The sequence below is a fragment of the Lynx rufus genome, unplaced genomic scaffold (assembly GCF_022079265.1).
Source record: "Lynx rufus isolate CCGP_SWC_20201006 ecotype Redwood Valley unplaced genomic scaffold, mLynRuf1.p SCAF_24, whole genome shotgun sequence".
In the NCBI taxonomy this organism is placed as follows: domain Eukaryota; kingdom Metazoa; phylum Chordata; class Mammalia; order Carnivora; family Felidae; genus Lynx; species Lynx rufus.
In genome coordinates this window covers 10,282,153-10,309,799 of record NW_025814839.1, presented here as the reverse complement: position 1 = coordinate 10,309,799, position 27,647 = coordinate 10,282,153, and the positions used below count along the sequence as shown (strand labels likewise).

General features: G+C 44.8%; 1 protein-coding gene across 1 annotated transcript in view; it reads right to left on the bottom strand.

The window, feature by feature from the left end:
• CCDC60 (coiled-coil domain containing 60) overlaps positions 1-12,583 on the bottom strand; it is a 162,292-nt gene extending 149,709 nt beyond the window's left edge. The window contains exon 1 of the mRNA XM_047087939.1: positions 12,494-12,583. Within this exon, the coding sequence (XP_046943895.1) occupies positions 12,494-12,583 (90 nt within the window). The remainder of the gene's footprint in view (positions 1-12,493) is intronic.
• Positions 12,584-27,647: the final 15,064 nt, after the last annotated feature.

The following is a 27,647-nucleotide window of genomic DNA, read 5'->3' as shown; positions in this document are numbered from 1 at the left end:
AGAGCCAGCTTTAGACACCTGCTAGGTCCTAGAAGAATACCTGTGAGATCTTTCCCATGCTCCCTACTTTCCCTCCCAGCCAACACAGAATGCTAAGGGGAGAGGGGCACCTCTGTGGGTAAAGGAAGGGGCATGCTTCACACTGTCCTCCCTGGGGGCAGGTGGCCTGCAGGAAGCCGTCCTAAGCCATCCTTAACAGGCAGGAGAGGAAGCACACTTTTCTCCTTGAAGGAAGGTTGAAGTGTTGCTTAATACATTAATACCTAGAATCCATGCCTTTAATTTCTGAATCATGACTGTGTCTTTTGGCTTGGAGAGACCACGATGGCTACCTCCTAGGGCAAGCGGAAAAGGCACTGGATACATCGTCTTTATGCCGGCGCTGGAGAAAAGCTTCCCCTGCTGAAAATCGTTGGGCAGGGGTGGGAGGTGCAAAAATAACTTCGTGTTTTGATTAGATCCCAAGCTTCATTCAATGGACAGGTTGCTCTCGTAATGCTGGCATTACAAAAGATGGGGCGGAGGCTTTGTGAGGGTTTTGGCAGTGGGATGGGGAGACGGGAGAGCTGAGTACAGTGCATGTTAGTTGCTGACTTAAATGACTTCTAGGGTGACTGGAGTATCCTTGAAACACCCCCTGGACTTTGACCTTGCCCGATGAGGACAAAGTAGAAGTGAGAAGCCTGTGAGATGCAGTCAGTATTTTTTCTACTTCCCCAAAGCCCCTCCACGTAGGTGGTTTTCCTTCTTCAATGCTCTTCTTTTGAGAGTGGGGATGTATTTTCCCTCAACCCATCCACCCTCAGAAAAACTCAGGCTTATTTTACAAAGTAATACATAATGGTTAAGAATAGGGGCTTTGCAGTCTGACCTGACTTGGGTTCCAATAGCAGATGGACCACTAGCCGTGGGACTCTGGCCAAGTTACTTAACTTCTCTTAGCCTCAGTTTGCTCACCTGCACAATGGGGTAAGTAGTGCCCACCTCTTAGCATTGTTGAGTGGATGGGATTGGATAATTCACATCAGAACTTGGCATGGAGCATGACACATAGGAAGTAGTCAACCAATAATATCATTGGTTATTGGTTATTATTTCTATTATTATCATCACAACTATATAATGTGCCATTTGTTTAATTTTAAAACATCAATGTCATTTTTAACCCCATGGAGGATACAAAAACATACTTCAATTTTGCTATCCCCAAGACAACCTTGAAAAAAAATGATTCATGAGGAGGTAGATTTCTTTCTCAATATGACATCATCAAACACACACACACACACACACACACACACACTGACATTGCCATTACACACAACAGAATATGGGGGCAGTTGGGATGTACAGAAGGCACCAAAAGGTTGAATGGTATTAATCAATCTCAGCTATTATTCTGGACCTAGTTTTTATGGACATATCTTGAATCTTCACAAGATTTGATCACATTTAAGAAAAGGTAGCATCAGAGAAGTGAAGCAGATAGCCTAAGGTCACAGAGCAGGCGAGCAGCAGCAGGCTTTAAGTCCTGGATAATTCATGGCCCAGGTGCTAAGTCAGTCATGCTAAGATATGAGTTTGTCTGGGGAAGTCAAGAATTGCCCTTTATTGAGACAATTTAAATCTCAAGCCCTGGCGCTGCAGAAAAGGGGGACAAGCAGGGTGATTTGTTGGTTTGAGGCATGGAGGGAAAAGGCGAAGAGGGCTAGTTAAGGCTAAAGAATCATCCAAGCTGCCTACTGTACTTCCCATGGACCCTGCAGAGAATGCTCCCCATGCCCGCCATTTTTCCATTCCATTTCCATCCCTAGGCAGATGCCACATTCATAGCTCAAATTCCTTGGTACCTGTCAACAAGCTTTGCTTCCTGAGTTTTGAAAGCCCTCTTGTAAAAGGTCTAAAAATATCGAAGAAGCAGTTTGATTAGTAGAAGATGGGATCAGCTAATAAGCAATAACAACACAGGCAACAGTCAGGCGCTAATTGCCTTGTGGGCATTTTCTTCAAGGGCCCTCGGAAATGCAACATTTTAGTCATGTTACTCTTTTGGCTGCCTTTTCCTGAATGCATAAAGACAATCATCGTGAGAGTCATCGTTTTTGGAAATGTCAGTATTTAAATGTTTTAATCCTTGATATTTGGGAGCCAATGGCTTTGATCCCCTAGTGGAAATATGAAAAGATAGCATTTAATGCGCACTTACTACATAGTAAAAAAGGGGCTTACGACATAGCCGGGGGCTTTTCTGAGCATTACCCCAACAACCCTACAAAACAGGAACTGTTTTTATTTCCACACGTGAGAAAAGGAAACTGAGCCACCAGAGTGTAACTTGTCCAAGGTCACACACATAGCAAGTCCTAGAATGGTATCCGTATTTGTGAGGCGCACACACACATGCTAGGGACTAAAACATGTGTGGCCCTTGTCCAAATGGATTTACAGTTACCTGAGGGAATCCAGGTACTCAGTACCTGGAATTATCCTTGATCTTGACACTAAAGAATACTGAACTTCTATCCATTGTCAGGCATTGCAGTAGTCTCTGGGGATGGAATTGTGAGCAAGGCATGGTCCTTTCCCTTACGAAGCTCCAAGTCTCGTGGTGGGGTTGAACAAATAAACAGGGAATTATGATGCAGAGTATTTTTTTTTTTTTTTTTTTTTTTTTTTGTAGAACATAAAAAATTCAGTGGGTCAGAGCTTGGATTCAGACTGAATCCATTTAACTAGATATTTGCCCAAATTATTCAACCCAATTAAGCTGTTTACAATTATCAACATCTCAGCCACCTACAACCCAGAACCTCATTCCTCATTAGCTGGGCCTGTTGTCCATTCTAGCAGGTCTTGGAAGTGTATTGACCCAGGATCAAAATAGGCCTTTCTTAGAAATGTGGCTTTAATTAGAAATGGCTTGTAAATCTTCATCAAAATAAACATTATTTAGAAAGAAGAGCCTCAGCCACATACAGGGATCCCCCCCCCCCCCGCCCCGACTCCATCCTTCGCTGTGTTTCTCTTCCAGAAAAGCTCACTAGCATATTTTAGCAAGAGCTCAAGAAAATGCAAATGTCCTTGTCTGTGGTCACGGGCACAGTCACATTCTTGTTTGCATTGCCTACAGCTAAAATTGTCACTTTCCTTTTTTTCTGTCAGATACTTCTGAATATACTCTTTATAAAAAAGAACCAACAGATGCCCCTTTTGGAGAGATATTTGTTTACTTACTGTTCATTGTTACTGCAGTCAACAGGCTTATCTTAAGGGCACAGGGTCTCTCCAGTTAATCAGTCCTGAATTCAAATCCTAATGACACCAACTACTTTTCTGGGTGTCTTGGAGCAAATTACAAAACCTTTCCACACCTCAGTTTCCTTCTCTTTACAAATAAGGGTAATGATGGCATCTGCCCATGACATGAGGAATTATTTTAATAACTTATGCTAAGAGCCTGATGCACTTCAAATGCTCAGTAAGTGGTAGCCATTATTTGCTCCCTAGATTCCCATGGAAGGAGGGAGACCTAAAACTGGGAGGTTAGATTTCCTGATTCTGTAGATGAATGTGAAGAAACCAGAGAGGTTAAGTGATTTGACCAGGTAGTGGGAAGAGCTGGGATCGGAAGCCAGCCATGCCCGTCCCACCACTGTCCAGAGCTCTGGAAACATCTTGTCATGGAAAACCGGGGGGGAAAGGGTAGGGGACATTTTAGAAGGAGGAAGAAGATGAAGGAGATGGTATATTCAAAAACCAGTTTGGCTTCTGAGTAGGGGCCACATAATGAGAGTTGAGGAAGGGAAAGTTGGCAGGGACCTGATCCTGCAGAACCTTTTAAACGCCATTATAGATATTAATGTTCATTTTAAGCGCGTTGGAGGGCCACTTGATTGTTCTATCGAGTGGAGTGGCAATATCATACTTGCATTGAAAGAGAATGGGTTGGAAGAAGGTCAAATTGAAGATAATGAGGGAAGAACACCTGCCCTGAGGCAGCTGGTTGGACATAAGGGATGATGAGGAGGGAGGGGTCAAAGAGGAGGCTTGGGTTTCTGCCTGAACAACTGGTACACAATGGCATCACTTATTTAAATGGGGAATGTTGCATCATCAGAGAAGCATTCAGCTGGGGAAAGATGTTCAGGACTGTAGTAGTCTTCCACTGCCATGGCTCTCTACCGGGGATAATCTTGCCCCTTAGGGGACATTCGGCAAGACCTGGACATTTGGCAAGACAACCTGTTTGGTTGTCACAACTTGGGGAAGGGGTTGCTACTGACATCGAAGGGACAGAGGCCAGGGATGCTACTCAACATTCTCCAATGCACAGGACAGCTCATCGGCCCCAAATGTCAACAGTGCCAAGATGGAGAAACCCTGCTCTGCTGAAGTTCAAAGCCTTGAAAGAAACAACACATTGGACCTTTCTGGTTATTGAAAGCTTTAGCGAAAATTCATGGAGCAAAATCTTCTCTAATTTGACAACTGCCCTGGGCTAGAAACTTGGGTAACTTTATGTATGAAGAGGGAGAGTATGCAACGGTTTGCCTACTGGAGCTCTGAAGGAGAGCATTTCATCATACAGGGTTCCAGAAAGAACATGCTCCTTGGGGAAGCATAGTAGTACTCTGTCTTGCTTCCACCCTTATTAGAAAATAAATTCTAGGGGCGCCTGGATGGCTCCATCGGTTAAGTGTCCAACTCTTGGTTTTGGCTCGGGTCATGATCTCAAGTTTTGTGAGTTCAAGCCCTGCATCAGGCTCTGCAGTGGCCTGCTTGGGATTCTCTCTCTCCCTCTCTATCTCTGCCCCTCCCCCATTTGTGCTGTCTCTCTCTCAAAATTAATAAACTTAAAAAAAAATTTTTTAAATAAATTAAAAAGAAGAAAAATTCTAGCTTTGGTTTAGTGTCTCGTATTACTCAACCTCTTTCCAGCCAATGTTGAGGATTCAGACCAGATAGCTTCTCTGTGCATTTCTTCCCATGATAGAATTTGTTTCTATCTCCAAGCTCCTATATATTTTTTTGCTTTTCTTTTTGGTACTTCTTTTTTTTTTTTAATTTTTAAAACAGAATTTTTTTTAATGTTTATTTTCGAGAGAGAGAGAGAGAGAGAGAGAGTGCGAGCTGGGGAGGGGCAGAGAGAGAGGGAGACACAGAATCTGCAGCAGGCTCCAGGCTCCAAGCTGTCAGCACAGAGCCGGACACGGGGCTCAAACTCACAAACCTCAAGATCATGACCTGAGCAGAAGTCAGAAGCTTAACCAACTGAGCCACCCAGGCACCCCTCTTTTTTTTTTTATTTTTATTTTTACTTTTACTTTTTTTACTTTTACTTTTATTTTTATTTTATTTTTACTTTTACTTTTACTTTTTATTTGCTGTCTTGATTCACGGATGTTTATGAATTGGTTCTCCAGTGGAATTGTGAGTTCCTTGAGAGAAGTCCCCAGGTCTGACCCCCTAAGCATCTGTCATGGTAGGTGTTAAATATACACCCCGGAAGGTGACCCTGCCCATGTAACCAGGCTACTGTGGGACATTATTCTGTCTTTTCTACCACTGAGATACCATGAACCTCTTCAAGCCGCTGACAATGCTGAACCCACCCCAGAAACCATCCCAGCAGTATAATCTTCTCACTTTGTGATACCCAGAAACCCCGAGGCACTTCTGGACATGCAAGCCGATCGCCAGACGTGACTAATTCTCAAGTTATTAAATGAAACTAGCGATTGCATAAATTCCAATTTAGGCAGAAATACATTCGATCGAAATTGAGCCCTACAAGAAATTTTCTGAGCAGAGTTTGAAAACAGGAATTTAGAAGGGAAAAATGCCACCATCTCAGGATAGAAGGTATCCCATTACCACCCATTATGATTTTGAATGTAGCTGTCAGAAAGATCTCCGAGAGAAATATGTTGGTTTATTCAGTCCAAGAAAGGTTTAATTGGCTTCTGTCAGATTTCATGTAAGTGCTTACTTACCACCAAACCCTGCATGGATTCTGCAGCAGCTTCTGAATTTAACAGCTCACAGCTGAGTATTTGGAGGCTGCAGTGGGTGGGTGGGGATGTTGATAGGGGGTTGAGGACAGGGCTCCTTCCACAGATGTGTAAAGACTTGTCTAACTGGAGTTTCCTCAAGCTCCCCTCCCTCAAACAGCAAACCAGATGGGAGTCACAGTGATAACAATGGCACAGGTTCTGCTGTCCCAACTCTCTCTCTCTTCCTGTTTTTCTTGTAAGTACATGTTTTTTCAGAGTTTCCAGAAGCGTGTCCCATAGGATTGCCTCTTTTCACTTCTGTATCCCCAACACCTAGCATCATGGTTGGCATATACAAATACTCCTTGAAGGAACGAATTCTTCCGTTGAGGGCCTCTACCCTTCCCCTGCCCCCAGAGCCTCACAGTCACTGGGTTGCTTGGGTCCACCAGTATCTGAGTTTTGGGGAAATCATTTGTGATTCACAGCCACTGCTGTTTACTCCAACCGATACCTATTTCCCATTCTTTCATCTCTCCTTTGCCCCTGCTTTCCATGCTGTTAGATACACACTTTCCCAGCCATTCTTTTTTAATTTTTAAATGTTTATTCATTTAAAAAAAATTTTTTTAATGTTTATTTGCCTTTGAGAGAGACAGAGTGAGAGTAGGGGAGGGGCAGAGAGAGAAGGAGACACAGAATCCGAAGCAGGCTCCAAGCTCCGAGCAGGGGCTCGAACCCTGAGATCGTGACCTGAGCTGAAGTCAGATGCTTAACCAACTGAGCCACCTAGGCGCCCCTCCCAGCCCTTCTTGCAGTTAGAAAAGGCAGGCGACACTGTTCTGGCAAATGGAGCATAAGAGAAAAATAGGAAAGTTCTTGGAAAGCCTTCATTTGCCTCACAAAAGGGACAAAGGTAGTAACCCACAATCTCCACTTTTACCTCTTTCTGCTGGGGTACGAATGGGACACCTGGAGCTGGGGCAGCCATTCTATGACCATGAGGGGAAAAGACCTGCCAGTTCCTACATTAATTAGCAAGCTTCTGAACCAATACTAGTAGGCATTCACCTCCACATTTCTTACATGAGAAAAATAAATTCATATTTGTTTATGTCACTGCTTTTCAGTTTTTCTCTTACTTGTAGCCCAAAATGATCCTAATTGATACATAGAGTTTTCCTTTTTTTTTTTTCTCACTTCTTTCTGGTTCTCCATCGGATTCAAACATGAGTAATGGGCTTGGGCTGAGAGTTAAATCCAAGAAATGTAAACTATAGAGACACCTCCTTTTCTACAACCAGGGTTTTTAACTGGGTCGTGCATTTCTGCCACCAGAACAAATTTTCTCCTGCAAGGCACCTCATCCTTCATGCACATATACTCTCATGCCAGTTCTAAAAATCATCCCTAGACCCACTTCTTCCCTTCTACCCTTAAGCTGGCACTTAGCCTCACTAATGATGGCCCCAGTGCGTGACTTGTCAGCTTCCTCCAGACTTCATATCTGGGCTGGCCGCATCTTCAAAGTGGTGATGGTGGCACTCCCATCCAGTCGGAGGACAGAGAGGGGCACTGGTAATAACTACTGCCATCCCTTACAGGGTCGGGGGAGGGCTAACTGTGTCCTGATATCGTGCTCAGTATTTCACATGCATTATTTTATTTGAACCTGCCAAAACATCGATGCAGTAGACCCTGTTATAATTCAGCCCATTTCACAGAACCTCCTACTTGAGACTGTCAGAGAGGGGATTTGAGTGCACCTTTGTATGACCTCCAAGGCAGAGCTCCTACCTAGTCACTAAGCTAATATCACATCAACTAGACTCTTTGCTGTGTTTCTTCCGCCCTCCCCACCCCTTCCCCACACTGAGCAGTTGCCTCTTTGCAGCTGAGACAAAGAGCTTGCTTCATTTTGTCCAGCACAAAGAAAGTGCCTATCGCTCTTCCTGTGTCAGGAGGTAATGAACACGCACCTTCCCCACAATTTATCCTGGAGGGGAACTCACTGTCACATTGACCTGCAATTAGACACAGCAAGATTCACCAAGGCAGGCATTACCAGTCTGTAGCATCGGCATTGGGGCAGAAAGAAAAACAACACAACAAAGCAACTTGAATTCTGCAACTGTCTCCTGCATATAACAATGGAGCCAGAAGAATCCCTTGGAGAGAGAAAAGGACTGGTTGGTATTTCCCTGGCCTAAGTCATGAGTCGTATAAAAATGAAGGCGCGGCTGGTGGGATTCTTCAGAATTTAATCTCAAGTGGTCATGAGAGCTTTTATTCTATTTTGGTTTTGTTTTTTGTTTTGTTTTCTGTTTTGTTTTTTTTTTTTTCCATCGCAATCAGTGATTCAGGGCAGGGGGCGTGGTCTCTGTGATTAGAGGCCAGAGAAATCACCCAGCGCTGAGCCCACTTCCAACAAAGAGGGGTGATGAGTCGCCACTTACCTCTACAGGCCACAGTGCCCCCCGACTGGACAAGGGGGAAAATCATTTCATGTTTGCAGCTGGAAACGTCTTCTGTGGAAAGTCCAGGTTTCTCTTGTTGGGGGATCTCTTTCTAAAACATGTTAGTTCTCCTTTTCTGATTCCAGGCAGCCCGCCCGGGTGTACCCTGGGCTGGACTCCTGAGACCTTCTCTGGGCATTTCTGTTCTCATCACAGGGGTTGGGGGGGGGGGTGCGGAGGCGGAGGTAGGACAGTAGGGAGTGGAGGGGCGGGCAGAGATGCTTGGGCCAAGCTTGGGCCAAGCAATACTCTCTATACCTGGGATTCTGCTTCATTTGCCCCCTTCTCCCTTCTCAGCAGAGAACCAGACCCTGGGGCTCTTCCAGCCTCAGTCTACCCAGGTGCAAAAGGGGGTTAATAACAACCCCTCTATCCTAGAGCCGATAGAGGATGAAACAAAAGCCATCATGGCTAACACTTCATGGTATTTACTCAGTGCCAGGCTCTGTTCTAAGAGCTTTGCCCACATGAGCTCATCTAATCCCCACAACACCCTATGACAGGGGAGCATTTTTAGCTGTTTCATCTATTCTGAGATGCATATTTTATTTTCACATTTTAGCAACTCTGAAACTGGGGCACATCTTATAATGGAAAGTAGGTTATAGTTTAATCAGTAGAGTTTTCTTTCTTAGTGGCACAAAACAAAATTACGACACCTCTTGAAATGGAAGGCGTCTTCGATTAGATAAAATGCGACATCCCCGTGAAACCGAGGCTCAGAAAACTGATTTGTTCAAGGCCACGCAACCTGATAAGTGGCAAAGTCGGGGTTTGAGCTCATGTTGTTTGCCGAAGAAACGTCTCTTTAAGTCACTAAGCTATGATAGGAGTAGAGTGCCCAGGATGACTACTGGCTGCTTCAGGATCTGCCCAAATTAGGGATCCTTCTTTTCCCGCTGGGTGTTTAATCTCAGCGAGGGAGACACTTCAGGCACCAAGAGACAGAGCTTGTCTAAAGGATTCCACAATTTAATCGTTTTTGCCAAAATGCCATTTCTGCATTTCCATTCTGCAACGTGGAGGGGTGCGTGCTAAGTACCCTTCTTCTTTTAGCTCCCTTTCAGGGAAGAAAATGTATGTCCACGGTAATCTGCACATGCCCTGCTCCCTCCCTTCCCATGGCTAATCCCATTAAACTTCTCTTCTGCTTCCTTGAAAAACAAAGGGACAAGGAACTCCCTAAAAGATTAGGGAGCCCCGTGTAAGGGCGAGCTACAAGGTTTCCTCAACAAAAGCCATTCAAGCAGAGGATTTGCATATATTATTCATATTTTTAAAAACTACAGGAAGACACTGGGCGAGGCAGGGTGTCACTGTAACATTAGCAACTTCCATTCTGTGAGAAGGAAAATACCTAGCTTTGGAGGGCTTCGGGACCCTTTTCGGGGGGGGGGGAGGTCTCTGCATGTCATTACACTAGAGCATGGTGGACCCGTAGTCAGTGGTATTACGTATTACCATGCAGCCCAGTGTGGCCTCATCCTTCTCCTCTGAGAAACCAGATCCTTCCTCAATCACTCCTCATTAGACACTTACTTGGCTGCCTGGCATTTGTTATTCTTTGTCTGTATGTCACCCTCTGCCCCCCAAATAAACCCGAAAGTTATCTGAAGCCAGGGCCCACACTTACACCTTCATTTTGTATACCCTTGTGGTGTATGCTAACCTCTATCACTGCCTGATTAGCGTGGGGAGGCGGGGAGTGCTGGAACCCTGGAGAAAGATCCAAGTTCAAATCTGTTCCCTGCTGGCCAGTGTCCTTGGATAAGGGACCTATTTTCCCTGGGCTTCCACGTTGCCATCTATCTTGTGAGGAGGTAACAGTTCACCCTGATGTGTTGTAGATGGTTCTGAAAGATCTAGCTTAGGACCTGGCACATGATAAATACTCAAGACGCGCTGACTATTACCATTGTTATTAATGTCACTGCAATTATTATTGGTTTGATTGGGTTTGGCACCATAAGTTGATCCCAATTTGTACATATTTTCTTTGTGGCTTGGCACATTCTAGTTAACCTTGCTTAGGGTAACCAATGCTTTACGGTAGCTCTAAAATGTTGCAATTTCTACAAGTATGATAATTCAGATGTGAGCCAGTGACACCCTAGAGTCTTCATTATTTCCTAGAAAGTGGGGCAGGGGCAGCGGGATTTCAATGAAGCTTTTGTGCCTAAAGTCTTAGTTTACCCAACAGTTCCCTGGAAACCTTCTTCCCTTTTCTTGACCTTCCTGGTTCCACCAACCCTCTTCCAAGAAAGACATGGTCATTCCAACCTCTGCACCTCCCTCTACTTTTCTCATCTCTCTGTCCCAAGATGGAAAACTCTACTGCATTTACTTGGATACATGGGTTCTTCCCTCCGCAAATCTGACACACACGTGCGCACACACACACACACACACACACACACGTCCGAGTTAGCTGTCCTCTGCATTCTCACAACACCCAATGATGCTTTTCACTTTGCATTACAATTATCTGTTTCTTATCTTCCACTTCCCATCCCAAACATACACACTATAGATTATGAAATTTTTAAAGGCAAGTCCAATTTGTTACAAGAGCAGGTGTTTAGCACATAACAGGTTCAATAAATGTTTGCCAAATGAATGAAATAACAATATAACTAAGTTCTAAGGAGTGTTCACTGTGTGTCAAGAACTGTTCTAGGAGCTTCAGATAGATCATTTAATGCTCACCAGCGATCTCATGAGAAGGCATAACCATACCCGCCTCTGACAGACGGTAACACTGAAGCAGAGATGTTCTGCAAGTTGCCCAAGGTCCACAGGGCTGCTGAGAGGCAGATCCAGGGCTCAAACCCAGGCTGTTTGGCTCCACTGCCCACACCCCCTCTACTTCTGAAAAGTCCACCTCACTCATTCTCCTCACCCCCTCTCCCGGCCCCTGCTAAGGAAGTTCAGTCCCCGAGAGGACTGCTCTGGATGGGACTTCTGTGTAGCCTTTTGAGATGAAAGTAGATAGATGAAACTGCATCTTGCAGAGCGAGCTCACTGAGAGAGCAGAACAATGGGGGGTGCATACAGATGTGGTAATTCTTGGAAGGTAGGAGCTCAGGAGCACTTTGGGCCACCACATAACCATGGGTGAGTTTTAAGCTCTCCTTTGTGCACTGACTTCTCCCCACGCCCTCCTTCCTGGGGCAGGGTTCTGAGCCATAAGATACCCCACAGTGGGCCGGGGTTGCCTGTGACCCCCTCTCCCACGGTTCACCTATCTCAGTCAATCAGTGGTGATATACAGGTTTGCAGATACAATAACAAAGACACAGTTACCAAAGACAGAACTGGCCTACCCAGTTATGATCCTTTGAAAACAGAAACACTTGACTGTGGCCATTACATACATATTCATGATTTTTTTTTTTCAAATCAACAGCAGTATTTCATGTCACATAAACACATTATCAAGTGTTTGGATCATGTTAACCAATTTCCACATCTCCTCAGTCTTAACACTGTTTCTGCCTAGTTGAAATTCCTGTTGTCACTTTGCAGACATGAGGAAATAAAGGCTCAGGGATGCTAAGCAACTTATCTTATGTCAACAGTTTGCGAGTAGCAAAGTCAAGCTTCAAAACCGAAAGTTTGACTTCGCATTCTTTCCATAAGAGAGAGGAAGTGCACGTACCCCGAGCCCAGTGGATCTCTGAAAATAATTTCTGCAATGGCAAACCTACAATTCATCTTAATTTTTTTCTGATGTTCTACAGTGTCACTGCTGATTTATTCTATCATTTTGGAATTACTGGCTAATAGGATGGCCCAGCTCAGTGTTCTGGCTGGCGTTTTCATTCTTTACGAGAAACCAACCATTGATAGCAACAGGGATGTGTCTCGACAATTTAATTACACCATGACTCCTCTCTTCCCCTGTCTCTTGTTGGCCTGAAGGCTAATTCCTATATCACTTGGTCTTGAAAACATGATTGGTTTTGGCAGAGAGGGGAGACCTACCTGTGTTAGATGTTCTGAGGCATAAAAGGGCCAGAGGGCCCTTGCGTTGGGGACGCTTTGCACCTTCTTGGTGGCTGGTATTTTGGTCATCTTGGAAATCCCTCAGGTGTGGCCTGTGCCCCCTAAAGAGAGGTCCCCCCCCCCCGAATCTTCTACTTCAGCAGCCACTGGTGTGAGAGGCTCCAGCAGTTTCTCCCTGATTTCCAATGCCAATTACATAGACTCCAAAGAGGCTTCTGACCCAGGAGTAAGGAGGCAGGTCATCTGGGTTTCCCATAAACAGGATAAGGAGGTCCAGACTGGGTAGAATCAGGCAAGCTTGGAATTATTCACTTCTTAGAAAGTCACAAACTTTCATGAGCGTTCCCTCTCTTTGGAAGGGGATATCTTTCTCTCTTATAAACGAAAATAAAATACGAAGTAAAAAAAATAAAACTCCACTGATAAAGTCTGAAGGGAGCCCACAGAGGGGCCCCCGGTCCCTATCTTAAGGCGGCCCCAGTGTGAGGCTCAGGTTCCCAACGCTAGGGAGAGAAAATCGGCTAACTGCAAGGCCGGGGCCAACTCGGTTGCCTGGCAACGAGACGCCGTGGAGGACTTCCTCATTGGTTGGGATTGGTGGGGGCGGGGTCGCGAACTCAGGAGTTGCAGGGAAGATGGCTGGGAGCTGGCGACCGGCCAGGAAGCCACATTCTCCCAACTCTGGTTTCTCCTCTTAGGTCTGAGGACCTTAACCCTTTCTCTCCGTCTAACTACAAGAGACTCCTTCCTTCTAAACTCTGCTCTGTCCTGCCAGTAACCCACTAGTGATTTCTTGTGCCTTGGGTTGGGTACCTCAGTGTGTGTCTTTAGCCCCACAGTTACTTTACCTTGAGAAGCATATTTCCCTCCTCTTTCCACTTGACACACTCCTACTCATACTTCAAAGCCCCCACATATATACACACACGCACACACACATGTATACATCTAAGGAGTGTTTGGATGTGCTAGACATTGCTCTGTTTTACATATATTGGCTCATTGTCTGCAGCACATCTTTAAGGAAAATACTTTATTACCTTATTTAATGGACTAGGAAGCTGAGGCTCAGAGAACTTGAATGACATGCTTCAGGTCACACAAAGTGGCTGAGCTGGGATTCAAAAGCACGACTTGTTTGAGTCTAAAACCCAAGCTCTTAACCACTTAGCTGCATGACCCAGGATACGATCCCTAAACTCTGCTGGTCCTTGGCTTCCATATCTTTAAAATGGGAAGAATCACTTTTGTACAGATTGCCAAGGATTAAAACAGATAATGTATATAAAGGCTGAGCATGCGAGGAATCCTAGTCAAGTGGCAACTATTATGATTATTTCCTGACATCCCATCCCCAGAAAGAATTACTCATTTTTACATGTAGTGTTCATTTCACAGCTGATATTAATACTAATATTTACCGATAATTCGCCTGGTGCCAGGTGCTCCACTAAGCACTTTCCATACATTAATTTATTTAATTCTTCCAATAACCCCATGGGGTAGGTTCTCAGCTTGCAGAAGATGTACTGCACAAGTTCTGATTTGCATGCTTTAGCCTTGGCATTATTTCACGTGAAATCAATCTAATTCATGTTTTATCTCTAAACCTTGAGCTTCTGCAGGTTATGATGTCACACAATAATGACCTCAGTTTCTCTCTTTTTTAAAAATTTTTTTAATGTTTATTTATTTTTGAAGGAGAGAGAGGGTGTGAGTGAGGGAGGGGCAGAGAGAGAGGGAGACACAGAATCTGAGGCAGGCTCCAGGGTCTGAGCTGTCAGCACAGAGCCCGACGCGGGGCTTGAACTCACAAACCTCGAGATCATGACCTGAGCTGAGTCGGACGCTTAACCGCCTGAGCCACCCAAGCGCCCCTACCTCAGCTTCTCTTTAGAAGGAGTCCTCTGCCAGATGACCCTCTATTCAATACACAGTGCCCCGCCCCACAGCTCTAGATGCTGATGCTTGGAAGTCATTATTTTCTGGCCACTGTAGGAAGACTGAGTCTGACCTTCCCTTTCACGGGAACTTTTGGTCTTCCTGCTTCCGTTGTGGGCAGCATTAAGCAATCCAAAAGTGCTTTCAGAAAGATGCAGACAAACTAGGGATGCCTCAGTGGCTCAGTCAGTTCAGCGGCCGACTCCTGATTGGGGCTCAGGTCATATCTCTAGGTTCATGAGACTGAGCCCCACGTCGGGCTCTGCACTGACAGTGTGGAGCCTGCTTGGGATTCTCTGTTTCCCTCTCTCTCTTCCCCTTTCCCGCTCATGATCTCTCTCTCTCTCTCTCAAAAATGATACATGAACATAAAAAAGGAAACAAAGATGCAGATAAACTGAATTGTATTCAGTAGATGGGGCTGGGGATGAGATGGGATGAGAAGGCAAAATGGGATGGAAAATGTTCATACAGCTTTGAGGGGCAGGCTCGGTGGAGAAGGACTCAACAAGTTCTGTCTGAGTCCAAAGAGTAGGAAGAGGTTTGGGCTCAATATGAGGAAATACACATCAGAGAACCATTTTAAGAGGCATAAACTCTAGAGCCGGACTGATTTGGGCATTGAGCAGCTTCAGAGGTAATCTGTGATGAAAGCCAAATGGATTGTCCATGTGAAGCACCATGCCTAGCAGAAAGGAAGTGCTCAGTTAAGTGTCAGCTCTCCTTTCTTTTGGTGTTAATGGCCACCTGTCAGAGCTATGTGACACCTGGAAGTAGAAATGGCTCTGGAATTGAAAAGATGTGTGTTCAAATCTCGGCTCTGCCATGGACTCGTGATGAGATCCTGGTCAAGGGATTTTGCCTCTCCTAGCCTCAACTTCACCACATATATAAATAGTGATGGTTATGCCCACCTCATACAGTTGGGATCACTAAGTGAAATAATGCAATGTATAGAGCCTAGTACCCCATACAGGCTTGAGACATGCTATTTCCCTTTTCTGTTTATGAAGGGGTGTGTTCATAGGGAGCGAATGAGCTCCCCAGCACTACAGGGATTCAACTAAATAAAGTCACATTCTGAGCTACTAGGGGTTAAGACTTTAACATATGAATTTGAGGGAGGGAGGAGGTCCCCAAACTACCCATACCACGAGTTACCTCAAATTAGCTCATATAGTGTTGGATAGATGTTACATTGTTTCCCTCAAATATTTAAGATATCCCTATCCTCTGCTATGGATTTTCTGTGGCACCCTGGGGTGCCTCAGTGCGCACCACAGGGCCAGAGGTCTGTTTTCTCTCTGAACTGAGCAGCCTTGGGTGTGCAAGAAGTTAAAACCCACAGGAGTCGATGGAAAGGGGTGATGAGCAGGAGTTTGTGGTTAATACCTCACCCGCTCGCCCCTCAGGTAGGTAGGACATCTCTGGAGTGTGCTCTATATTCCCCAGAGGTCTCCTTCAGGACTGACTTGCCTATGGTAGATGCCTGTTCATGGATGACCCAGTGTTGGCTTCTTCCCTTTCCCTGTTTCGCTTCCCCACCCCCTTGAGGTACTGCTTGGATGGCCCCCCAAGTAAACCGCCTCTATCCAAACTCCTGTTCTGGGTCTGCTCCTGGGGAACCTGACGTAGGTCAGTGTGGACGGCAATAACCAGGGAGGTCAGGGCGTCCCCCTCATCTTGTTGCGTGGACCTACCACCTTCTTTGACCACCTTGCCCCAAATCTCTTTCTGGCTGTTGTGCTCGTTGGTATCCCAAAGAGTTTTCTTTCTATTTTCCACACCGAGAGGCCGACATGTTTTCAGATATGCAAATACGTCTCCCAACAGTGAAATATTTGACAACTGAGATATGAAGTGATTGTTTAATTCTTAATTCCTGGTTGATTTATGCAAAATATGAACGGAAAGACGTGGAGCGACAGGCACTCTCTTCCTCCCAATTTGCCAAAAAAGAAAGGCATCTGAAGGGATTAAAAATAGACGTATCCAGTGGAAGCAACATTTTGGAATGTGTCGGATGCCAGCTGGGGTAGTTGAAGTGAAATCTCAGAATCTGCTATGCACTCGAATTTCAGTGAGGAGTACATATGTTTGGCATTAAAAACCTATTGGAAAAGTCATTGTTTTCTGAATATCTTTAATATACTTTTCTGTGTTGCATCTAGCACCCAAAGAACTCCTTCTGGGTATTTTTACTGAAATGCCAGCACCGGATTTACAAATTATGGGGCCCAGGGCAAAAGTAAAAGTGGGGGCTCCCCTGACGCCCGATAGCTGGCAACCTATTGACTAATTGCTGCCAGGACGAAATATCACTGGATAATGTGTATTTGCACCACCTCTGAGGACCCTGTATTTCATTCTGTTCAAGAAGGATTACCGCTTGCTACATTGACCCTTGGGAGCCCTGTGGTCCCACGGCCCATTCCTACCTTATCCTCCAGACCGCACCCGGAAGGGGTGCAGTGAACGTGGACCTTTGTAAATGAGGACGAAAAAATGCGGTGCTTATGACCCTCTCTTGCTCTTTCTTTCTTTGCTTTGGTATAACAGGTGCGGTCATGGGGGAAGTAGAGTCGCCTCCAGGAGTATTCTTAGTGAATTTCCCCCGCTGGATTCTAGGATGTGGCCCAAGCTCCCTCCGTGACTAATGCTTTCCATTTATTCATGCTTCATGTCACAGCGGGCAGGGCTGCTGCAGGACAGGTCGGAATTACGGAATTATTAATCCCATTTTACAAAGGAGGAAACTGAAGCTCTGGGGATTTGGCACTTTGTTAGTGGTGGAGATTGCCGGAGACTAACCCAGTTTTAGGGCTGAGAATTCAGCGACTGACTTCAGCACTCTGTCGCACAGTCTTGATGCTTTTTCATTGAAAGAGGCCGCATGTGTGTGTTCAGCAGAACAACCTGGGGGTGTATCTGTAAGCCCTGCAGACAACTGGGGTTCCCAAGCCATCTGGAAGATTTTAGCTTCTCTAGCCTTTGCGGGAGGCCTTGTTTTATTTAAATATATATTTGTAATGTTTATTTATTTATTTTTGACTGAGAGAGAGAGAGAGAGAGAGAGAGAGAGAGAGAGACCAGAGCACAAGTGGAGGTGGGGCAGGGAGAAAGGAGACACAGAATCTAAAGCAGGCTCCAGACTCCCATCTGTCAGCATAGAGCCCGATGCAGGGTTCCAACCCACGAACCGTGAGATCATGACTCGATCCGAAGTCAGATGCTTAACCGACTTAGCCAACCAGGTGCCCTGACCTTGCTTCATTTAACACCCACTTAAGACTCCTCAAACCTCCAACCCAGGCAGGAAAACGCTCCCCGGCCAGGTATTCCCATGGATTTCCAAGTAGCCCACAATTTCCTGTTCAGTACATGCTCTAGCTTGCTTCCTACCTGCATGGGTAGAATTGTGCACCCTTCAAAAGATGTGTTCAGGTCCTAAACCTCAGTGCCTGTGAATGTGACCTTATTTGGAATAAGAGTCTTTGCGGACATAATCAAGGTATGGTGAGGTCATACTGGATTAGGGTGGGCCCTAAACCCATGACTGGCATCCTTGTAAGCGCAAGGGAATTTGAACAATTTGAACGTAGGGAAGACCGAGGACACACAAGGTGAACGCCATGTGACAATGGAGGCAGAGATTAGGGTGATGCCTCTGCATGCCAAGGAGCACCATGAATTGCCAGCAACAACCAGAAGCTGGGAGAGAGGCAAGGAAGGATCCCCTCCTACAGCCTTCAGAAGAAGCACGTCCTTGCCTGGACTTACAGCTCCAGAACCGTGAGAGAATAGGTTTCTATTGTTTTAATCCACTCATTTTGTGATAATTGGTTCCAGCAGCCCCACAAAACATACGCTACACATCTTGCTTCAGTCTCACTTCCCTCTGCACCCCAATTCATTTATGCCCTCAAAATGGGACTTTTCTAGGCCAGCAAGTAGTAGGATTGCACTGAGGGTTTAGGATAACAGAGGGAGACTGCGGCACAGCTCTGCAGAGTTAGTGACTTAAAATTAAATATTAGGCATCGCTGAATTTTCGATTAAATAAAAATAGAGTTTCCAGATAATTCTAACACACAGGTAGGGGTAGGGACCCCTGCCACACAGCCTGTTTGTAAGCTGCTGTTTTACATAAGATATAAACATTCATTTAAGCCAAACCGAACTGAGTTGAAATCCTGAGTTTTAATCCTGTATGTTAGCTATGTGACCCTGGGCAAGTTTCTTAATTTATATAAACTTCAATTTCCTTATGATGAAGAATAAAAACGAAATCACCAAACTTATAGGGCCATTAGTGGGTTAAATGACATAATTATGTATCTCTTTGTCTATATACTTCTATCATCTACATATATTAGATACAAAACATATGTTAATACATATGCTAGGTAAGAAACACAGCATATAATAGGTACAAAATAAATTCTGGCTAACGTAATTAGCTCTTTGTCCTCTTAGAAAACTGAACTAACTTCCTTTCCTCTCTTCCTCCCTCCCTTCTTCCCTCCCTCTCTTCCTTTCTCCCTTCCTTCCTCCCTTCCTTCCTTCTTTCCTCTCTCCCTTCTTCCCTCCCTCCCTTCCTTCCTTCTTCCCTCCCTCCCTTCTTCCCTCCCTCCTTTCCTCCCTTCTTTCCCTCTTTCCTTTCATCCTTCCCTCCCTCCCTCCTTTCTTCCTTCTAAGATAGAATCCACTGATGGTCTCTACTCTAAGAATGACAGTAAACAGGAAAAGGAGACCTTCCTTTGCAAAGACTAAAAACCAGCTTTAAATCAACTCAATCTCTGACTAGATTAAGGTGATCTTTCCTCCTCTAACTGCTAGAAATCAAAAGTATTCCTTTCTGAAGACAGATATCATCCAAAGCCTCAAAATATCTGTATAATTCTTTTCATAGAAGAGAGCTGTCCTATTGGAGCCTTCTGAAGAAGGAAGTGGTCAACCATAGCACCTTGGCAGGGAGGGAGCATTTATTTTGGGATAAATACCCAAAGCTCATGTTCCTCATGCCTGCTTATCTATTGCAGGTACTTCCAATCTACAACTGTCCCCCCACTGGCAGTGCCCAGCTAGGTGTCACAGGGCAAAGGAGCCCATTGGTGCAGTCCATCCAGGCCAGCCTCCAGAAACACAGGACATGGTGGTAAAGAGTGGAGAATGGGTGGGGTAGAAGCTGTGCAAACAGAAAACGCCCCGCACAGTCTTCAAGATAGGTTAAGTTTAAAATACAAAAGAGAGGAGGGGTGCCTGGGTGGCTTGGTCGGTTGAGTGTCCGGCTTCGGCTCAGGCCATGGTCTCATGGTTCGTGAGTCGGAGTCCCGTGTCAGCTCTGCACTGACAGCTCAGAGCCTGGAGCCTGCTTTGGATTCTGTGTCTCCCTCTCTCTGCCCCTCCCCCACTCATGCTCTGTCTCTCAAAAATAAATAAATGTTAAAAATTTTTTTTTAAAACACAAAAGAGAGGAAAACTAGGTGTATCATATATTACCTTCTAGGAGAGAGAAGGAGCGAGAGAGATGGAGAGAGGGAGGTCAGAGCTCAGCAGGACCCAGATGGCAGAGTCAAAGTGATGTGAGGCAGGTTTATTTACCATGTGGCCATTTACACGCATATGGGTGTAGGGGATCACGGGACCAAGTGCAGTCACCAAGGGATAGAAGGGATGAAGCTGTGGCCATTTCTACGGGACAAGGGAAAGGAGTGGTTACCAGCCCTCTGAAGGAGGGAGATCATGTAGAGAAGAAGGTCTTGGGAGGATTGGTGATCTGTAGTTGAGGGACACAGCCCGTCTGAAGCAAACTCAGAGGAAGGATACCCCAAACACACCCCAATAGCTTTCCTCTGATCTCCTGCCCGTGGCTCCCATTGGCTCAAGCCACCTAGCAGCTGGAGGGCACGGGGGCCAGTTGGTGCCATAGAGGTGGAGAGTGGATGTGGGAGGGCGGGGGTGAGGCAAGTAGAAGATGTGTAGCATAAAGCATAACTTACTTTACACCGACGGTCTTTTGTGCTATTTGAATTTCTTCCCTAATCCACATGCATGCATCACTTTTTAAAAACACACCGGTAAAAGTAAATGCCAGTTCGTTTCCCCCATTTTGCACACAGAAGGGCAGAGGAAAGCATTTTCCTGTGAAAAGAAGAGGGAAGAATAAATGGCTTCCCATTCCAGACACAAAGCTGGGACACACAGTTTCTTCCCCAGAGCGCCGAGCACTCTAGACGAGGCAGCTACATTGACTGTGACCGAGACAAGGTTGACATGTCCATACCTGTGTTTTCTGACTCCAAATGCAGCTCTTCCTCATGCTGCATTTCCCCCTGCTCTTCTGAGAAGTGACAGGTAAGAATTTCGTTTACCACTATTGTTTCCTTTACCTCTCTCTCTCCTTCCTCTCCTTCCTCCCTCCATTTTTTCCCTGTAATTTCCTTTTATAACTTATAATTTTGAACTCACAATTCAGCTAGCCATTTGGGAGGCAAATTTCCCGCTCTTACCTTCTTTCGGGCGTCATTGTTTAGACATTCTGGATGGGGTGGCCCAATTTTTCAATTTCCTGACAGTATTGAAGAGACTCTCTCTGCCTTTCTCTCTTTGGTTTTGTCCTCCGCTGCTGTCTGCATCCTGTTCAAGGGCAGCTTCAGATATATACAACTGTTTCTTGTCTGGGAGTCCCCTGGCTTCTGGCACTTTGGTGGAAGCTGTCTTTCTTTCTCTTAGCTTCAGTGACACTTCCTTCTCAATAAAATATGCTCTTTCAAACAGGTGTTGAGGAATATGACATTTGGAATATATAATAGCCGCGTCCTAATATACACCTTCATCAGACAGTAGCTAAAAGAAGAGGAATTCACTGATGCGGAAAATCCATTCAAAGGATTTGCATAGCTCCCCACCCCTGCCCCCCACTGCGCCCGACCCCTTCAGTACGTTCTGATTTTTCAAGTTTTATATGCAAACTTCTCTCTCCCGCTGAAGAATCGCAAAATTAAGACAAACACTTTCCTTCTTACTTTTACAATAACACTCAGTTTGTGGTGGGTACATTATAAAACACAAGGAATTAACCACACAAAAAAGCATTGTTACTATTTGGGTATATTTCTTCCAGATATCCTTGTTAAAAGGTTTTTCTAAGTATACTTACCTTTCTAAATAAAAATAGGCTTTAAGAAATTTTTACATTTACTGTAGGAGTGAATTAAATTTAAATTTACTAGAGGAGTAATTTAAATTTACTGTAGAAGTAACATGTCTGTTTTTAAAAACAGTTAAAAAGTATACACAGGGGTGCCTGGGTGGCTCAGTCAGTTGAGCATCTGTCTCATTATCCCAGGATCCCGGGATTGAGCCCTGCGTCGGACTCTGCACTGAGTGTGGAGTATGCGTAAGATTCTGTCTCTCCCTCTGACCCTCTCCCCTGCTCCTGCTCTCTCTCTCTCTAAAAAAAAAAAAAAAAAAAGTATACACAGGAAAATGAAAAACACCTTAATCCCTTCCCCCCATCTAGGGATAATAATTTAGTCTTTGGTATACATAATTCTATATATATTTTTCGGGTTTATCCACATCTACATCTATTGTCTGTCTCTTCTGTTGTTTTCTTTGGCAAAAATTAGATCACATTATATACATATGTAAATATATGAATATAAATATATAAATATAAATAAGTATATATATGTATGTATTTTAACTGCCTGACATCTCTCCCTGTCAACAAGTACTGACTTACACCATTAGCTTTCATACGTTTTGTGCCACAGTGAGAAATACATTTGAAACTATGATCTAGTACTGTGTGTATACGGTACCTCTGTTTCCAATTGAAATAAAAGTTTCATGAGCCACTACTCACCTCTGTTATGTATGATGTACTCTGGTTATTGTCCTATTTTATTCTTTTTTCATTAAAAAAAAATGCTGGTTATGACCCAGTAAATTGATTTCAAGACCCACTAATGGGTTATGACTTACATTTTGAAAAACATTCTCCTAGGCCACAATTTTAATGGCTTTATTGTATTTTGAACTGCAGAGTTGTTAAGTTGCATGGAATGAGGAGGAAGTCTTGTCTACCCTCTTCATTTTGTAGGTGGAGGAGTGAAATTTTTATTTTCTCAATAACTGGTACAAGAATTCCCCTCAGGGAGGGAATTTTCTTTGTTTAGGGAAATACCTTTATAAGGGCTTGTGGGGGCAGGAGGAGGGTGCTGCAGTGGGCGTAGCCGGACCACTCTAGGCTAGGTATAAATGGAATTTGGAACGGAGATCATTGAGTCACTGTGGCAGAGGGGAGTGGACCCTTAGTTAGCAAAACAGAGAACTCGCAGGATCAAGACTAGGTGATATTGAATTTATATTAGTTGCACTGCTATGCTGTACATTCATCTATCTTCTCAAGTTTTCAGTAAGATTTACTATCAGATGTCTTTTTGGAGCAAGTGATAGAGATAAAAATCGGACTGGATTAAGAAAAATAAGCTAGGAGTGTTTATTTGCTTATGAAATTGAATACACCGGCATGGCTGGGTCCAGGGCCTTAAATAATGTCATTGACACTTGGTGTCTTTTTATATCTCGTTTCTTTGCTTTTTTGGTTCTGTGGAAACTGAGAAAGGGAAACCTCCTTCAGAATGGAGTTGGAGGCCAGTAGGGGGAGTTCTCATGTCCTACCACGCCTTGTCGAAAACAGACCCAACGGGAAGAGAGAGGAATCTTGCAGGTGGATTGCACTTTATTATTGGAGTAGGAGGGGGAAAGGCTTTCTTCCTGCCCTTCCAACAGCCCAGCCAATGGCAGACTGTCACAACTCAGCCAATGAGAAGCCACTATACTTCAAAATCCCTAGTTTACTCCAGTGGACTTTTTGCTTTTAACAGCCCTCCCAACTCTCCCCTGTCCCTATAAAAGGAGGCTCCTCCCCTTTATTCTGGGAACTTGCCTATGGTTTTGGTGTAGCTTGCCGGTCGGCACCATAATCCCCTGCTATTCCTGAATAAACCCATTTTTTTTTTTTTGCTGCTAAAATAACCGACAGTTTTATTTTTAAGGTTAACAGTTCATTCCCAGGAATCGATTCCTAGTAGTTTTTTCCAAAAAGACCCAGGGATAATTCTCATTTGACTGACTAGGATCACATGACCATCTTAATCATTGTGGTTTTGGCGGGGGAATGCTCTGATTGGCCGGAACTGGATCATGTGCTCACCGTTGGGGCCAAAGATGGCCTCGCATTCACGTTTACTTGGTTTGAGGTGGGCAAAGAGTGGTTTCCAGAAAATTGGGTTCACATTGGGAGAATCAGAGGAGGGCACCAAATACGCTCTACATGCCTGTTCACACAAGTACTTTATGTGAGCAGTTAGTTTGTTGGAGACTGAGTGGGGAGCTGAATACCTCATCTGCCTGGCCCAGTGTCAAAGGGACCCCATGAGTGGCACATCCAGATGATCCCTAAATGGAACTAAGAACAAAACAGAAGCATCTTTTGGGAGTCTGCAGAAATCTTGGGGAGGACACCAAATTTCCTACCATTTGTACAAAGGTATCTATAAAGGAGAGAAGATCCTTGAGAATATCTGGGCTGCATAAATCTGGAAACCGAGGCCTAGAAAGGCTCAGAGACCTGCCCAAAGTCATATAGCTAATTTTTACTAGAGCCCAGATTGAGCACAATCTCCTGTGCTCAGCAATGTGTCCTGCTCACGCAACACTCCCTGTTTTCCACTGCCTCCATCAAACCCAGAAATTTCCCAAGGCTCTTTCCGCCACACTGCTTGCCCTTGTGAGCCCCCCACCCACTCTTTAGGGGCTGCCTGGGGACTCTGCATGGAGCCTGAAGGAGAAGCTTGTGTAGGGATGGAGGAGCCAGACTCCAGCCTCTTTGGGAGACTGGCAGCTCAGGTGTCTGGAAGAGAGGCTCGAGATGCAGAGCCCACGAAGCAAAGCAAACCCAAGGGGCAAGGGCAGTGGAACAAGCCAGAATGACCAGGAGGGGGCAGACAGGTGCAGGAAGGGGATTGCTGTGTATTGAACACTTCCCATTTCCTAGATATTTTGTGTATATTATTTTATTTAATCCTCACCAAAAAATGTAGTTTCAGGGAACATAAAGTGAGGGGAAGCTAAGGGAATTGAAGGTGACATTGGCAGTCAGCGGCGGCCGTGCTGCGAAAGGTCTTGAATTTGGCTGAGTGAAAAAACAAATGAAGTATTAGTTTGCTCTGGCTGCTGTAACAAAGAACCAGGAAGTAGGTGACTTAAACAACAGAGCGTATTATTGCCTCACAGTTCTGGAGGCTAGAAGTGCAAGATCAAGGTGTCAGCAGGGGCTGGTTCCTTCTCAGGGCGGTGAGAATCTGTTCCATGCCTCTCTCCTAGCATGTGGTGGTTCGTGAGATGCATAACCCTGGCCTCTGCCTGTATCTTCTCATATCATTTTCCCCATGTGCGTGTGTGTGTCTGGGTCCAAATTTCCCCCTTTTATAAGGACACAGTCATGCTGGATTAGGGACCCACTATTCTCGAGTATGACCTCTTCTAAATGTAACTGATTACATCTGCTCTGACCCTATTTCCAAATGAGGTCACATTCTGAGATACTGAGGGTTAAGGCTTCAACATCTGAATTTTTTTTTAATTTTTCTAAATGTTTTTATTTATTTTTGAAGGAGAGAGAGAGAGAGAGAGAGAGAGACAGACAGCATGAGCAGGGGAGGAGCAGAGAGAGAGGGAGACACAGAATCCGAAGCAGGCTCCAGGGTCTGAGCTGTCAGCACAGAGCCTGATGTGGGGCTCGAACCCACGAACCGTGAGATCATGACCTGAGCCGAAGCTGGACGCTCAGCCGACTGAGCCACCCAGGTGCCCCTTCAACATCTGAATTTTGGAGGAGGGCACAATTTCACCTGTGACTATAGATAAGTGGAATCTTGAGAAAAGTCAGGTTAAGTAAGATTAAACAGATTTTTTTTTTCTTTAAGGCCTCTGTGGAGGTTTTACAACTTAGCTGCAAAATTTCTCACACCCTTCCTGTTGAGAGGTGGGGACTTTGTCCCCTCCCCTGGAATCTGAGAGCTACAGAGTATGGTGGAAGTGACTTTGTGTGACATCCTAGGCTACATCATAAAAGAACATATACCACTTCAACCTTGTTTCCTGGAACATGGAACCACCCTGTTCTGAGAGGCACAGGTATACTCCCTGGCCAGTAGTCCCAGCTGAGTCCACCCTTCTGGGTGTCCTGCCAAAGTGCCAGACAGGTGAGTGCAAAGCTACCTGGGAACTGCGTCTCCCGGCTGTAGCTGTTACAGTTCCAGCTGTTAGAGGAGGCGGCAGAGGTGAAACCCCAGCCACGGTGGAGTAAAGACGGATGGTCCCCTGGCACCTGGGTGGCTCAGTCGGTTGGGTGTCCGACTTCGGCTCAGGTCATGATCTCACCGTTCATGAGTTTGAGGCCCACGTCGGGCTCTGTGCTGACAGCTCAGAGCCTGGAGCCTGCTTTCGATTCTGAGTGTCCTTCTCTCTCTGCCCCTCCCTGCTCAGACTCTGTCCCTCTCTGGTTCTCAAAATAAATGTAAAAAAAAAATTTTTTTTAATTAAAAGATGAGTGGTCCCTGCTGTGCCCTGTCTGAATTCTCAGCCACAGAATTAATGGGCATAAAAAAGTGAAACCACTAAGGTTGGGCTGTGTACTGGTCTGGGTCTTCTAGAGAAACAAAAACTATTATATATATATATACACACACACACATGTATATACAGTATATATACAGGTGTGTATATATATATATACTTTATATATACATAAAGTATTAGTATTATAAGGTATAAATTATATATAAGCATAAGGTATGTATATAAGGTATTAGTCTTATATACTACATTATATATAAGGTATTAGTCTGGGTGCTTTAGATAAACAGAACAATAACATATTAACAATATATATATTTTGAACATAATATATTATGTTCAAAATCTGCAGGGTAAGCTGACAGACTGGGAACTGGAGACCCATGGAAGGGGTGATGCTGCAGCCTGAGTCCCAAGGCAGTCTGTGGGCAGAAGTCCCTTCCTCAAGGGAGATTGGTCTTTTTTCTCATAAAACCGTCAACTGATTGAGTGAGGCCCACCCGTATTATGGAAGATTAATTTGTTTTACTCAAAGTCTACTGATTTAAGTGTTAATGTCACCTAAAAAAAAACCACTTCATGGCAACATGCAGGTACGTGTTTGACCAAATACCTGGGTACTGTGGCCTAGCCAAGTTGGCACATAAAAATAACCATCATTGGCTGGTTTGTTTTACAGCAATAGGTAACCAGAACAGCCTGTAACAGCCTCCTGCCTGTGTTCTGTGACTTCTCAAGTGGGTGACAATATGCCACATTTTCCAGTTTTATTTGGTTAAACTTCCCATCCTCCTTCCCTCTCCCCCTGTTTTTTGTTATGTGTGTGGGTTTTTTTTGTAACAGAGACCTTTTGGTGTTCTCCAGAACACCTCTTAACAAGTTTGAGTGTAGGAGTTAAGAGCAGAATCAGGTTCAATTCTTGACTGTATGAGTTCCTAGCTGTGTGACCTTGATCAATTATTTAACCTCTCTGAGCCTCAATATCTTCATCCATAAAGTGAAATGATCATACTGGCCTCAGTGTTGTCATGAGGAGTAAATTAAATGAGCCACGGAAAGGGCTCAGACCAGCAACTGGACACACAGATTTTTTTATTCATTCATTCATTCATTCATTCATTCATTCACCAGCAGGGCCCAGATTTTACCGGTCTGTGGTGCTGCTCTTCTTTTTAAGGCCTTAATTGTGATGCTCAGGCTTTCATCCCACTCCATTTCTAGAAGCTTCTCTCCCTTCCAGTTTCTCTTTCTTCCTTTCTATTTCCACCCCCTCTTTTCTTTTTATTTTCCTTTGTAAAATCAGGTTCCCCCGTCATCCCCCGGGAGCACATGCATGTTTCACAAATTCATCTTGTTTGTCACTTCAGCCAGTGCGGCTCTCTGGACCACTGCTTCACATTTCCCATGAGGCACCGCTCTCTCCGCTTCAGCTCCCTTCCTTCTGCCTCCAGCTGCTGCCGCTCTGCCCTCTGCGTCTCCGCTCCAGCACAGGACAGACCTTGCTGCCCGTGGTGGCAGCAAGAACAGGCTGCAACTTTTA